Here is a 13,821-nt window from a genome sequence, read left to right on the forward strand (position 1 = left end):
ATCACGCTGAGGAGCACATGTGTCAGGGCAGGATGTCAGTCCAAGAACATAAGAAATAGGCCCCTCGAGCCTGCTCCACCATTCAATAAGATCATGGCTGATCTGATCTTGGCCTAAACTCCACTTCCCCACCCACTCCCCATAACCCTTGACTCCCTTATCGCTCAAAAATCTGTCTATCTCCACCTTACATATATTCAATGACCCAGCCTCCACAGCTCTCTGAAGTAGAGAATTCCAAAGATTCACGACACTCTGAGAAGAAATTCCTCCTCATCTCAGTTTTAAATAGGCGGCCCCTTATTCTGAAACCATGCCCCCTAGTTTTAGATTCCCCCACGAGGGGAAACATTCTCTTTGCATCTACCCTGTCAAGCCCCCTCAAACTTGTGTTTCAATAAGATCACCTCTCTTTCTTCTAAACTCTAATGAGTATAGGCTCAACCTATTATGTTTGTACTATACCTAATGAATGACTCCATGAGGTAATGTGTTGTACTCAAACTGTAGTGACCTTGGTCTTTTATTCCTAACTCGAGTGAGGCAGCCGCATGGTGGCGGCCCTTTTATATAGCCCCTGCCATCAGGGCAGGAGAGGAAACCCCGGTCTCCACCAGTTGCACCCTCTAGTGGTGCCAGCATGTATAGACACAGTGTAAATCTTATTGATAGTACATCAGGTAAACAAGTCTCCATCTTATGCAACTATACAGTGACTACACAGAGAGTATATCTATAGTCTGCATATATAACATCACTCTCCCCCAAGTCCTTTGTGCCGATTACCTTTGCACTATGTGCTCTAGCTTAGCTCTCCCCAGATTTAAGTGCCAATAGCCCTTGCACCTTGGCTGTGCTTTGGCTTGGCTCTCTACCTGTTAACCCCCAAGTCCTTTTGCCACAACATTGGGTAGTGGTTACCAGTTTGGATGGTTCGATGATGCAGTAAAGGTTCCAGAGAGTTCTGGATGTGATCCATGTGTATGTCCATGGCTACATACACCTATTTCTTCCCCCCCCCCCCACAGCGAGATCATGCAGCTGGCCCATTACATAAACATACAGGATCAGACACAGTGCAAGTACAAAGAAAGGAAGAAAAAAACATTTTGTTTTTACAGTTTGTATCATGACACATTGGTTCAGTGACGTACATTCGATACATTTTACAGTCATGCGACAGGATTGGGTAGATTGCATAATTAGTTCAGTCATGGTCAGTACTGGGTAGCAGTACAGGTATGCGAGGACGCTAGTTCCAGAGCAACCGGACGGGGTCCTAGTCGTCTGATGGCGGCGCTGCGCCCCCTGCTAGCGGGGTGGCCTTGGTTCGCTCACCTTGCCAGGACTCGGGGGGGCCTTTACCGTTGTCTAGTGGTGGGCAGAGCCACAGATGTGTGTGGCCTCCCTGTCCTCCTTTTGAGGGTTGCAGAATCTTCTGCCTGCCCTCTAACGGTGTTAGGAACCTGGCTGTTCCAGGTCCTATTTGGGGAACTTGTTGGTTCTGATCTTTCGCTCCCGGACATGGCCGAGGTAGCGACTGGGTCTGGGGGCTGCACCGTCTCCACCCGGGTGGTGGGCAACGACGGCCGACTGCACGTATTGGGCCGTTTTCGTTTCCAGGTCCGTGGCGAATAGTGCCATTGGGTGCCTGCAGCGTGGGATAGACCTGGGGCAGGGTATCAGGATCAGTGCCTTCACCCTCCTGAGGTCGCTGGCCTATAACTTGTGGGGACACCTGGGGCAGGGCATCTTTACCCTCCTGAATTTGCGCGCTTGCTATTTTTGGGGAGACACTGTTCCCGACATTTTGTTCTTTACATTCTTAATCGGTTTGTTACATTGATTGCCATGCATACAATGTCTCTAAGTTCAGTTGGTTGCAGGTCTCCTTTAAGAAATCCTGCCACGCCACGCTGCTCCTCACCGCAGCAGAGACACCATCTTGCCTCTGTCCTCGAGGTCGACTGCCTTGATCCTTCTCTCCCGCGATTCTGCCACAAAAGCTGGAAGAGTGCCTGTGAATTCGATCTTCCTCCCCAGGTGTCCAGCCACTGGAGCCGGGAAGGTACTTTTAGGTCGTTCCGGTCGGATCATTGTCATGCAGTCGTGATGGACTGTCTGTGCCTCAGGTGCTGCGCTGGTCTGTTCTCTGGTGCCTGGCCCAAGCGAAGGTGAGGTTTTGCTCTGCCTCTGAGCATGGGGGACATTGATTGCTGGAGTGAAGAGGTCCTCCCATTTCCACTGGATCTTTCCCATCCACCTTCTTCCGAGTAGTGTTGGACCATCACCTGCAACAATCCACAGAGGTAACTTGTGCACCATGCCATTATGGATTACACTTACATCAGCACTCCCAAGGACTGGGATCAGTTCCTTGGTGTAGGTGTGCAACTTTTCCTATTCTGGAACCAGCTCGGGTCGATTTTCGTTCCATAGCCTCTCAAAGGCACCCTGGTTCATCACTGACATGGCTTGCTCCTGTGTCCACTTCCATGAAGACTGGAACACTTTTATCTCGACTTCCATCTTCACTGGAGGACAATCGGTGGTGCAGGTATACACTCCATACACTTCTTGGGGCTGAGCTGCCTCTCTGGCCAAATCATCATACTCCCCGCTGGATTCAAAGTCATCTACCGACGACTCTGCCAGATAGTGAGACATATTTCTTTTACACATACACTGGAAGTAACCCTTCATATTACAGGTTTTGCATACGTACTCAGCAAACTGACACTGGTGAGCCCTATGGTTTCCTCCGCAACGCCAGCATGGTGCTACTCGATTAGCACCTCTCGGCAGACTCTTGTGTTCTGGAACCCTGAGGTCTGTGCTCTCTGCCCTGGGCAGAGCCACGTTCTACAGTCTTGTCTGTGAAAGGCATCATTCTGTGTACAGTACTTGCCGGGTTTGAGTCCACAGGATGAATGATTTGCTTGTTGCTGCATGTCGAGGTCATGAACCCCTGACTGATGCTGATGGCCTTCTGCAGGTTGACTGTGGTGTTGGCAGATAATAGTTTGTGAAGGAGGCCCTTGTGGCTAATTCCTATAACAAAGATGTCTCACAATGCTTCGTTGAGGTGCATGCCAAAATCACACAGTGCCGCAAGTCTCCTGAGGTCGGCTGCATATTTTGCAATCTCCTGGCCCTCAGGTCTGAGTGTAGAATCTGTGCCTGGCCATGAGGATGCTCTCTTTTGGTTTAAGTTGGTCACGAATTACTTCAGTCAACTCATCGTATGTCTTATCCTTGGCCTTTGTGGGTGCCAGCAAGTCCCTGACAAGGCGGTAGACCTCGGACCCAAACTGGTCAGCAGTATAGCCTTGCGCTTCTCCGCCAATGTGTCCGTCTCCCCTGCCAGGTCGTTCGCCACAAAATATTGCTCGAGCCTTTCCGTGAAGACATCCCAATCATCACCCTCTGCGAAGTCTTTTAGTGTGCCAAAGGTAGCCATAATCGCGTGAAAGTCTTTATTCTCATCGCTAATTATTATGTTTGTACTGTACCTATGAATGACTCCACGAGGCAATGTGTTGTACTCAAACTGTAGTGACCTTGGTCCTTTATTCCTAACTGCAGAATGAGACAGCCGCATGGTGGCTGCACTTTTATACAACCCCTGCAACCAGGGCAGGACAGGAAACCCTGGTCTCCAACAGTTGCACCCTCTAGTGGTGCCAGCATGTACATACACAGTTTAAACCTTATTGATAGTACATCAGGTAAACAAATCTACATCTTGTGCAACTATACAGAGAGTATATCTACAGTCTGCATATATAACAAAACCTTTCTTCATATGACAACCCCATTCATCTCAGGAATCAACCTTGTGAACATTCTCTGAACTGCCCACAGTGCAAGTATATCCTTCCTTAAATAAGGAGACCAAAACTGTACAGAGTACTCCAGGTGAGATCTTACCAACGACCTATACAGTTGTAGCAGGACTTCCCTACTTTTATACTCCATCCCCCTTGCAATAAAGGCCAACCGCTTACCTTATCCCAAATGCCACGGAACTGGGTCACTGGGCATAAGTGGTGTCTAATCTGTTGATGAGGTGAACTAGAGGTGATCCAAAACTCAGTTCCCCATGTCGTAACTCACAAGTCCCGCTCACCATCACTTCTGTTCTTGATCTACATTGGCTTCCAGTTAAGCATTGTCTCGATTTCAAAATTACGATCCTTATTTTCAAATCTCCTCCAGCCCACAACACCCTGCGCTCCTCTAATTCTGTCCTCCTGAGCATCCCTGATTATAATCGCTCAACCTTCGGTTGCCTCGGCCCCAAGCTTTGGAATTCCCTCCCTAAACCTCTCCGCCTCTCTCTCTTTCCTCCTTCAAGATGCTCCTTAAAACTTACTACTTTGACCAAGCTTTTGGTCACCTGCGCTAATTTCTACTTATGCGGCTCGATGTCAAATTCTTATCGCATAGTACTCTGGACGTTTCACTGTTAAAGGCGCTGTATAACTGTGTTGTTGGAACTCTGACCATCATCCTGCTGCTGTAGGAGAGGAGATCAAGTCGTAGGAAAAGCACTAAAAACCTTTTCTAATGCTCTAGAGGTAGAGGAAACACTCAGCAATTGATCCTTCTGGGATACATTTTCAGTTTGCTGTCAGATATTGAGATCCTGCTTTGGGCCAATGTCGAGACTTATGTCTTTTCTTAGAATGTCGCAAAAATCCAGGGGTGGGAACTTTTTTATGCAACGAGTTGTTGTGATCTGGAATGCACGGCCTGAAAGTAATGTTCAAAAGGGAATGGGATAAATGCTTGAAAAGGAAAAATTTGCAGGGTTATGGGGAACGGCAGGGCGAGTGGGACTAATTGGATAGCTCTCTCAAAGAACAGGCACAGACATGATGGGCCAAATGGCCTCCTCCTGTGCTACAATGCACCCCTCCCCCAAACTGGTTGTACAACATAACTGAGGGGTGGGGAAGGAGAGGGAGGAGGTTGGGGAGAGGGGGAAGAGATGGTGGAAGAAGTGTTGCTCACCTGACAGCCTCACAGCCCACCCCTGGGGTGCAATTTCTCCTGCCAAGGTGAGAGGTGGAAATCCAGTGGCTATAGGTTCTGCCCCAAATCGTGGCCCCCTGCTGGACTATTGGTGCAATTGCACCCCATTCCCCCACAAGATTTTGGACCTTTTTTAAATCACATTACTTCACATTTGAGATTGCCATTTTTGACACCAAAAGTAAACTGTTCATCCTTCACTTTGCAAAAAATAGTACTAATCGCACAAGGGTAGTGGAAATCTAAAACACACTTCCTCAAGAAGCTGTTGAGGCTGTTGGGGGTCAATTGAAAATGTCAAAACTGAGATTCATTTTTTGTTGGACAAGGGTTACAGAACCAAGGTGGATGGAGTTAAGATACAGATCAGCCATGATCTAATTGGATGGTGGAACAGCCTTGAGGGGCTGCTGTTACTATGTGCTAATGTCAACGATTGCTCAGACTAAGCTAGTATTTCCTTGAATATAGAAGATGAAGGGATGACCTATTTGAGGTGTTTAAGATGATTAAAGGAGTTGATGTGCAGGAAGTGTATCCAGCTGCAGCTCCTGACAGAGACCGCATTGCGGCACTGGAGCTGCGCACGGATTCACTCTGTAGCAACCGTGATGCTGAGGATGTCGTGAATAGCACGTTTAGTGAGTTGGTCACACTGCAAGTAAAGGTTACCCAGGCAGATAGGGAATGGGTGACCATCAGGCAGAGCTGTGGAAGGAAGATAGTACAGGGGTCCCCTGCGGTCATCCCCCTCCAAAACAGATATACCACCTTGAGTCATCTCCCCCAACAGTACCCATCAGGGGAGGGCAGCAGCAGCCAAATTCATGGCACCATGGGTGGCTCTGCTGCACAGGTGGTCAGGAAAAAGAGTGGGAGAGCTATAGTGGTAGGGCATTCTATTGTAAGAGGAATAGATAGGCATTTCTGCAGGCACAATCAAGACTGCAGGATGATATGTTGCCTCCCTGATGCAAGGGTCAAGGATGTTTTGGAGCGGCTGCAGGACATTTTCGAGGGGAAGGGTGAACAGCCAGTTGTCATGATGCATATAGGTACCAACGATATAGGTAAAAAACGGGATGAGATCTTACAAGCTGAATTTAGGGAGCTTGGAGTTAAATTAAAAAGCAGTACCTCCAAAGGTAATAATCTCAGGATTGCTACCAGTGCCACGTATTAGTCAGAGTAGAAATCGCAGGATATCTCAGATGAATATGTGGCTTGAAGAGTGGTGCAGGAGGGAGGGATTCAAATTCCTGGGACATTGGAACCGGTTCTGGGGGAGGTGGGACCATTACAAGCTGGACGGTCTGCACCTGGGCAGGACCGGAACCAATGTCCTAGGGGGAGTGTTTGTTCATGCTGTTGGGAAGGGGTTAAACTAATATGGCAGATGGATGGGAACCTATGCAGCGAGACAGAGGGAAGTAAAATGGGGGCAGAAGTAAAAGATAGAAAGAAGAAAAGTAAAAGTGGAGGGCAGAGAAACTCGAGGCAAAAATCAAAAAGGGCCTCATTACAGCAAAATTCTAAAGGGACAAAGTGTGTTAAAAAGACAAGCCTGAAGGCTCTGTATCTCGATGCGAGGAGTATTCGTAATAAGGTGGACGAATTAACTGTGCAGACAGCTATTAACGAATATGATATAATTGGGATTACGGAGACATGGCTCCAGGGTGACCAAGGCTGGGAACTCCACATCCAGGGGTATTCAACATTCAGGAAGGATAGACAGAAAGGAAAAAGAGGTGGGGTAGCGTTGCTGGTTAAAGAGGAAATTAACGCAATAGTAAGGAAGGACATTAGCTTGGATGATGTGGAATCTGTATGGGTAGAGCTGCGGAATACCAAAAGGCAGAAAACGCTAGAGGGAGTTGTGTACAGACCACCAAACAGTAGTAGTGAGGTTGGGGACAGCATCAAACAAGAAATTAGCTATGCATGCGATAAAGGTACAGCAGTTATCATGGGTGACTTTAATCTATATATAGATTGGGCTAACCAAACTGGTAGCAATACGTTGGAGGAGGATTTCCTGGAATGTATTAGGGATGGTTTTCGAGACCAATATGTCGAGGGACCAACTCGAGGGCTGGCCATCCTTGACTTGGTAATGATAAAGGACTAATTAGCAATCTTGTTGTGCGAAGCCCCTTGGGGAAGAGTGACCATAATATGGTAGAATTCTTCATTAAGTTGGAGGGTGACACAGTTAATTCAGCGACTAGGGTCCTGAACTTAAAGAAAGTTAACTTCGATGGTATGAGGCGTGAATTGGCTAGAATAGATTGGCAAATGATACTTAAAGGGTTAACGGTGGACAGGCAATGGCAAACATTTAAAGATCACATGGGTGAACTTCAACAATTGTACATCCCTGTCTGGAGTAAAAAATAAAATGGGGAAGGTGGCTCAACCGTGGCTAACAAGGGAAATGAAGGGTAGTATTAAATCCAAAGAAGAGGCATATAAATTGGCCCGAATAAGCAGCAAACCTGAGGACTGGGAGAAATTTATAATTCAGCAGAGGAGGACAAAAGGTTTAATTAGGATGGGGAAAATAGAGTATGAGAGGAAGTTTGCTGGGAACATAAAAACTGACTGCAAAAGCATCTACAGATATGTGAAGAGAAAAAGATTAGTGAAGACAAACGTAGGTCCCTTGCAGTCAGAATCAGGTGAATTTATAATGGAGAACAAAGAAATGGCAGACCAATTGAATAAATACTTTGGTTCTGTCTTCACGAAGGAAGACACAAATAATCTTCCGGAAATACTAGGGGACCAAGGGTCTAGCGAGAAGGAGGGACTGAAGGAAATCCTTATTAGTCAGGAAATTGTGTTAGGGAAACTGATGGGACTGAAGGCCGATAAATCCCCCAGGGCCTGATAGTCTGCATCCCAGAGTACTTAAGGAAGTGGCCCTAGAAATAGTGGATGCATTGGTGGTCATTTTCCAACATTCTATCGACTCTGGATCAGTTCCTGTGGACTGGAGGGTAGCTAATGTAACACCACGTTTTAACAAAGGAGGGAGAGAGAAAATGGGGAATTATAGACCGGTTAGCCTGACCTCAGTAGTGGGGAAAATGTTGGAATCAATTATTAAAGATGAAATAGCAGCACATTTGGAAAACAGTGATCGGTCCAAGTCAGCATGGATTTATGAAAGGGAAATCATGCCTGAGAAATCTTCTAGAATTTTTTGAGGATGTAACTAGTAGAGTGGACAAGGGAGAACCAGTGGATGTGGTGTATTTGGTCTTTCAAAAGGCTTTTGACAAGGTCCCACACAAGAGATTGGTGTGCAAAATTAAAGCATATGGTATTGGGGGTATTGTATTGACGAGGATAGAGAACTGGTTGGCAGACAGGAAGCAGAGAGTCGGGATAAACGGGTCCTTTGAGTGTAATATCTCAAGTTTCCAGATGACATTAAGCTGGGTAGCGGTGTGAGCTGAGGAGAATGCTAAGAGGTTGCAGGTTGACTTGGACAGGTTAGGTGAGTGGGCAAATGCATGGCAGATGCAGTATAATATGGATAAAAGTGAGGTTATCCACTTTGATGGCAAAACCATGAAGCAGAATATTATCTGAATGGTGATAGATTAGGAAAAGGGGAGGTGTAACGAGACCTGGGTGCCATGGTACATCAGTCATTGAAAGTTGGCATGCAGGTACAGCAGGCAGTGAAGAAGGCAAATGGCATGTTGGCCTTCATAGCAAGGGGATTTGAGTATAGGAGCAGGGAGGTCTTACTGCAGTTGTACAGGACCTTGGTGAGGCCTCACCTGGAATATTGTGTTCAGTTTTGGTCTCCTAATCTGAGGAAGGACATTCTTGCTATTGAGGGAGTTCAGCGAAGCTTCACCAGACTGATTCCCGGGGTGGCAGGACTGACATATATGGAGAGACTGGATCGACTGGGCCTGTATTCACTGGAGTATAGAAGAATGAGAGGGTATCTCATAGAAACATATAAAATTCTGAATGGACCGGACAGGTTAGATGCAGGAACAATGTTCCAGATGTTGGGGAAGTCCAGAACCAGGGGTCACAGTCTTAGGATAAGGGGTAAGCCATTTAGGACTGAGATGAGGAGAAACTTCTTCACTCAGAGAGTGGTGAACCTGTGGAATTCCCTACCACAGAGAGTTGTTGATGCCAGTTCATTAGATATATTCAAAAGGGAGTTAGATGTGGTCCTTATGGCTAAAGGGATCAAGGGGTATGGAGAGAAAGCAGGAAAGGGGTACTGAGGTGAATGATCAGCCAAGATCTTATTGAATGGTGGTGCAGGATCGAAGGGCCAAATGGCCTACTCCTGCACCTATTTTCTATGTTTCTACGTTTCTATGAGATAGGTAGAGAGAAACTATTTCCTCTGGTCGGCGAGTCCAGAACAAGGAGACATAACCTTAAAATTAGAGCAAGATCATTGAGGGGTGATGTCAGGAAGCACTTCTTTACACAGGGTAGTGAAAATCTGGAACTCTCTCCCTCAAAAAGCTGTTGAGGCTGGAGGGTCAATTGAAAATTTCAAAACTGAGATTGATAGATTTTTTATGAGACTATTAAATGTTAAGGAACCAAGCTGGATAAATAGAGTTCAGATACAGATCAGCCATGATCTAATTGAATGGCGGAGGAAGCTTGAGGGGCTGAATGTTCTGTTTTCTATATTCCTTCTTCCTCCCCCCCCCACCCCAGGAAGAGGCTCTTTTTTTCGTTTGTCCTGTGTCTTATTATTGTTTGTATTTGTCAACAGGACAAACATGCTTTACTGGACGTAACGCCAAAGGCTGTGGATCTACTGAACTACACGCAATGGTACCCGATCGTTATCTTCTTTAACCCAGACAGCAAGCAAGGTGTTAAAACTATGAGGCAGAGACTGAACCCAGGATCTACCAAGAGTTCCAAGAAGCTCTATGATCAGGCTGTTAAGCTAAGGAAGAGCTGTTCTCATCTTTTTACGGGTGAGAAACATTAGTTTACTGATGGAGCATAAAATCTCTCAGAAAGGAGGCCATTTGGCCCATTGTGCATGTGCTAGCTCTTTTGAAAGAGTTTTCCAATTAGTTTCACTGCCCCTGCTCTTTCACCACAGCCCTGCAAATCTTTTCCTTGAACACACACTGCTTACAGTGGAATCAGTAAAATTATTACACCATCTGTAGCTAATTGGACGCTTGCGCAGTTTATGGTAATCAAACATACATTTCGAAGAAGAGCTGGGGGAGTTTGCCCAGGTGTCCTGGCCAATATTTATCCCTCAACCAACATAACAAAAACAGATGATTTAGTCATTTATTTAATTGCTGTTTGTGGGATCTTGCTTTGTGCAAATTGGCTAATGCATTTCCTATCTTACAACAATGACTGCACTTCAAAAGTACTTAATTGGCTGTAAAGCACTTTGCGACATCCTGACACTGTAAACTGTGCTATATAAATGTAAGTTCTTTCTGCGGCCGCCTTCAATGCATTTGTAAAATGCAGATAAGACACCCACTCACCACCTTGGAAAAGGGCTCTTTTTGGGCTCATGGCTGCTAACTTATTTCAGCCATCAATTTCAGCAGGTTGGCACATCTAAGATGAGGTAACCTTAACACACACTAGCAGCAGTAAGTGGTAGCATAACCGATTAAATCAACACTAATTAATTTGCAGAATCTAATGTTGTATTGCACTTGAGTTTATACAGATACGCAAAACTAAGTTAATGTCCTACTGGATTCTGAACTTGTGCAACGAAAGTACCAACAACAAAAACTTGTATTTATACAGCTCCTTAATATAGTCAAACGTCTCATGTTGCTATGTTAAAGGTGCTATATAAATACAAATTGTTGTTGTGTTGCAACAACATGTAACTGATGAGCTTTAAGAAAAACTTGGTTGAATGTGCCAAGAATGAATATGTAGAAAGAAAGACTTGAATTTGAAAGCGCCTTTCACAATCTCAGGACACCCCAAAACTCTACAGCCAATGAAATACCTTCCGAAGTGAATGAAGCCAATGAAGTGTAGTCACTGTTGTAATGTAAGAATCACGGCAGCCAATTTGCACTCTGCAAGCTCCCAGAAACAGCAATGTGATCATGACTAGACAATCTGTTTTTTAATGATGTTGGTTGAAAGATAAATATTGGCCCCATGTCACCAGGGAAATTTCCCCTGCTTTTCTTTGAAATAGTGGGCGTGGGTTCATTTACGTCCACCCGAGAGGGCAGACGGGGCCTCCGTTTAACATCTCATCTGAATGATGGCATCTCCAACAGTGCAGCACTCTCTCAGTACTGTACTGGCATGTCAGTCTGGATTTTGTGCTCAATCTCTGGATTGGGATTTAAACTCCTAACATTTTAACATGATCACAATTGTCATGCTATGTTGCAAAAATCCGATTTTTCCGATGCATAGTTTCCCAGCGAAAAGCTGCTGTGACATTAACAAATTGCTTAAGCAGCCAATCAAAATGTAAAAATTCTCAGACAGCGAACTAGGAAATGGATAAGCTCCTAAATTTCGAACTTTAAAAAAAAATGTTAGAATAAAACAAAGATTGGGGTTCTCGCATGGGGAAAAGGCAAACCTGAAATAAAGGATGAACAAACTTTAAAATATATATATATATATCTCTTAAACTTTCTTATCCATCTTAATAAAAAAAAAATGTAAAAAATTTTAATTTGACACTGCACAAAATTATAATTGCTTTTTCAAAGCCATAACCTTTGTTTAGCATTCGATACGCTGTTAAACCCCAACCCATTTAGATCTAATTTTAGTTTAACAGTGTAATTACTGCGGAAGAGCTGAAGGTTTGATCAGTTTCCATGATTTTGAGAAATTTCACTGATTGCCGGCTATGGGTGGAGATGGGTGGGTTTATGATGATCTGGATGTTATGGTGGGATTGTATTTGTAATTAAAGTGCTCTTATTTCTCTTAGTTTCATTGTAGAACACTTCCTCCACATATTTCAGCCCTGATCATATTACACGATGCTCTTCAGTCTTAATTATAGTTTCAGCTTTCTTAGTAACTTAGTTGAGGTGATAAATTATATTAAAATAGTTTGTAGTGCTTGTGGATTAAAAGTTTATCGGAAGCTCTTGATTTTAAATTAGAACATTATTAACCACTTCATTGTGTGAGGAAAATAACAACTTTGGGTGAGACTCTGGCATTTCAAAAGAGGGTAGTAGGGGTGGAGGTGAGAAATAGTTTGATCTTGATTTTAGATTTACTTTGTTGTGCCGATGGGGTGGGAGGAGACTCGTATGGAACATAAACACCAGCATGGATTAGTTGGGCCAAATGGCCTGTTTCTGTGCTGTACATTCTATGTAATATCTGTTGTATGAGCCTGAGGTTTTGCATAGAGCTGCTGCCAATGGTTGCAGTATAAATGTGAGTATGTTCTCAAGTGTATCGCAGTGCATCTAGGATTGACTTAGTGCCAAGTTTTCTTTTTCCTTTTGGCCTTTCTAAATGGTCCCATATTATTATGTGAGAGAGCACTTATTTTGTCTTTAACCTTGCAGAAACGATTGATCTAAATTCCTCCCACGATGGCTGGTATGGATTGGCAAAGGATCTGATCAGAGACCACCAGGCTTCTGCTGTTTGGGTTTCAGAAAGCAAGGTATGTATTGGATGAGTCTCTCGTTGCATAGTTTGTTCAAACATCTTTTTATTGAGGCTAATTTTAGATGCATCTGGTTTTTGGATATTAGAATTCCACATTATGAATTAATCCTAGTACACTTGGGAGAAAGGCTCTCGTCAAAATTTTTTTTGGTAATGAACGGAAATCCCAGGTGTCTACTGCAGTTTCATCAAAGGGAATGTTTAACTAATAAAATAATGCATTAACTAATGAGCCAAAATGTCTCTTGGTTCTTTCTATCATATTTATCGAAGAACTTGAGCTGTGCTAGTCAGTAATTAACACATTTGTGTTGCAAAAGAATGACCGCATTTAAGAAGATGTACAGGCTGCTCCTCTTAAGAGAAAATTGGATGAGAGTAAGTTTTGTTCTGTGTATTAATTTTTTTTCTTTTTTTCCCCTCCCCCACCATCCATCCATCTACCCATCCATCCATTTAGATGAAACCACATTTCAATTTAGTGCAAGTTTTGTGATTTCCCAATACACTCCAGTGACCTTAGTTGATCTTGCACTTTTTTTCCCTGTAGCCTTTCCCATTAATTGTTCATTATTTAACCGTATTCATATTTTTAAAACGCCTCCCAAATGTATTAATAGTTCATAGTTTATAAAATATGTGTTTCTATGCTTAGGATTTTCCCAGGAGCCTCTCCCAAGTTTATTTTTGTTTAACTGCCCCACCCGCTGTAGGTTACTCTAGTTACCAGCGATTAATTAGTGGCGCATTGAAATGAGAGGACCTGGTGAGCTAAAGAGCGGCATTAATCCATGTTGTGGTTATGCCTACTGTTTCCAACATTCCCGCTAAGTTGCGCAGTGGGCTAGAGGTCCTGGGTAAGCTGCACAGTGGGCTGGAGATCCTGGGTAAGTTGCACAGTGGTACCTGGAGGTCCTGGGTAAGTTGCACAGTGGGCTGGAGGTCCTGGGTAAGTTGCGCAGTGGGCTGGAGGTCCTGGGTAAGTTGCGCAGTGGGCTGGAGGTCCTGGGTAAGCTGCACAGTGGGCTGGAGGTCCTGGGTAAGCTGCACAGTGGGCTGGAGGTCCTGGTAAGTTGCACAGTGGGCTGGAGGTCCTGGGTAAGTTGCACAGTGGGCTGG

At 44.6% G+C, this 13,821-nt stretch overlaps 1 protein-coding gene across 4 annotated transcripts in view; it reads left to right on the forward strand.

Moving 5' to 3' along the window:
- Positions 1-13,821, forward strand: part of tjp2a (tight junction protein 2a (zona occludens 2)) — a 196,335-nt gene that overhangs the window by 168,889 nt on the left and 13,625 nt on the right. For all 4 annotated transcript variants that reach the window (XM_070887244.1, XM_070887235.1, XM_070887263.1 and 1 more), the window contains exons 17-18: positions 9,809-10,019; positions 12,597-12,697. In XM_070887244.1, coding sequence (XP_070743345.1) covers positions 9,809-10,019; positions 12,597-12,697 — 312 coding nt within the window. The remainder of the gene's footprint in view (positions 1-9,808; positions 10,020-12,596; positions 12,698-13,821) is intronic.

Source organism: Pristiophorus japonicus, chromosome 1, assembly GCF_044704955.1.
Source record: "Pristiophorus japonicus isolate sPriJap1 chromosome 1, sPriJap1.hap1, whole genome shotgun sequence".
Taxonomy (NCBI): Eukaryota; Metazoa; Chordata; class Chondrichthyes; family Pristiophoridae; genus Pristiophorus; species Pristiophorus japonicus.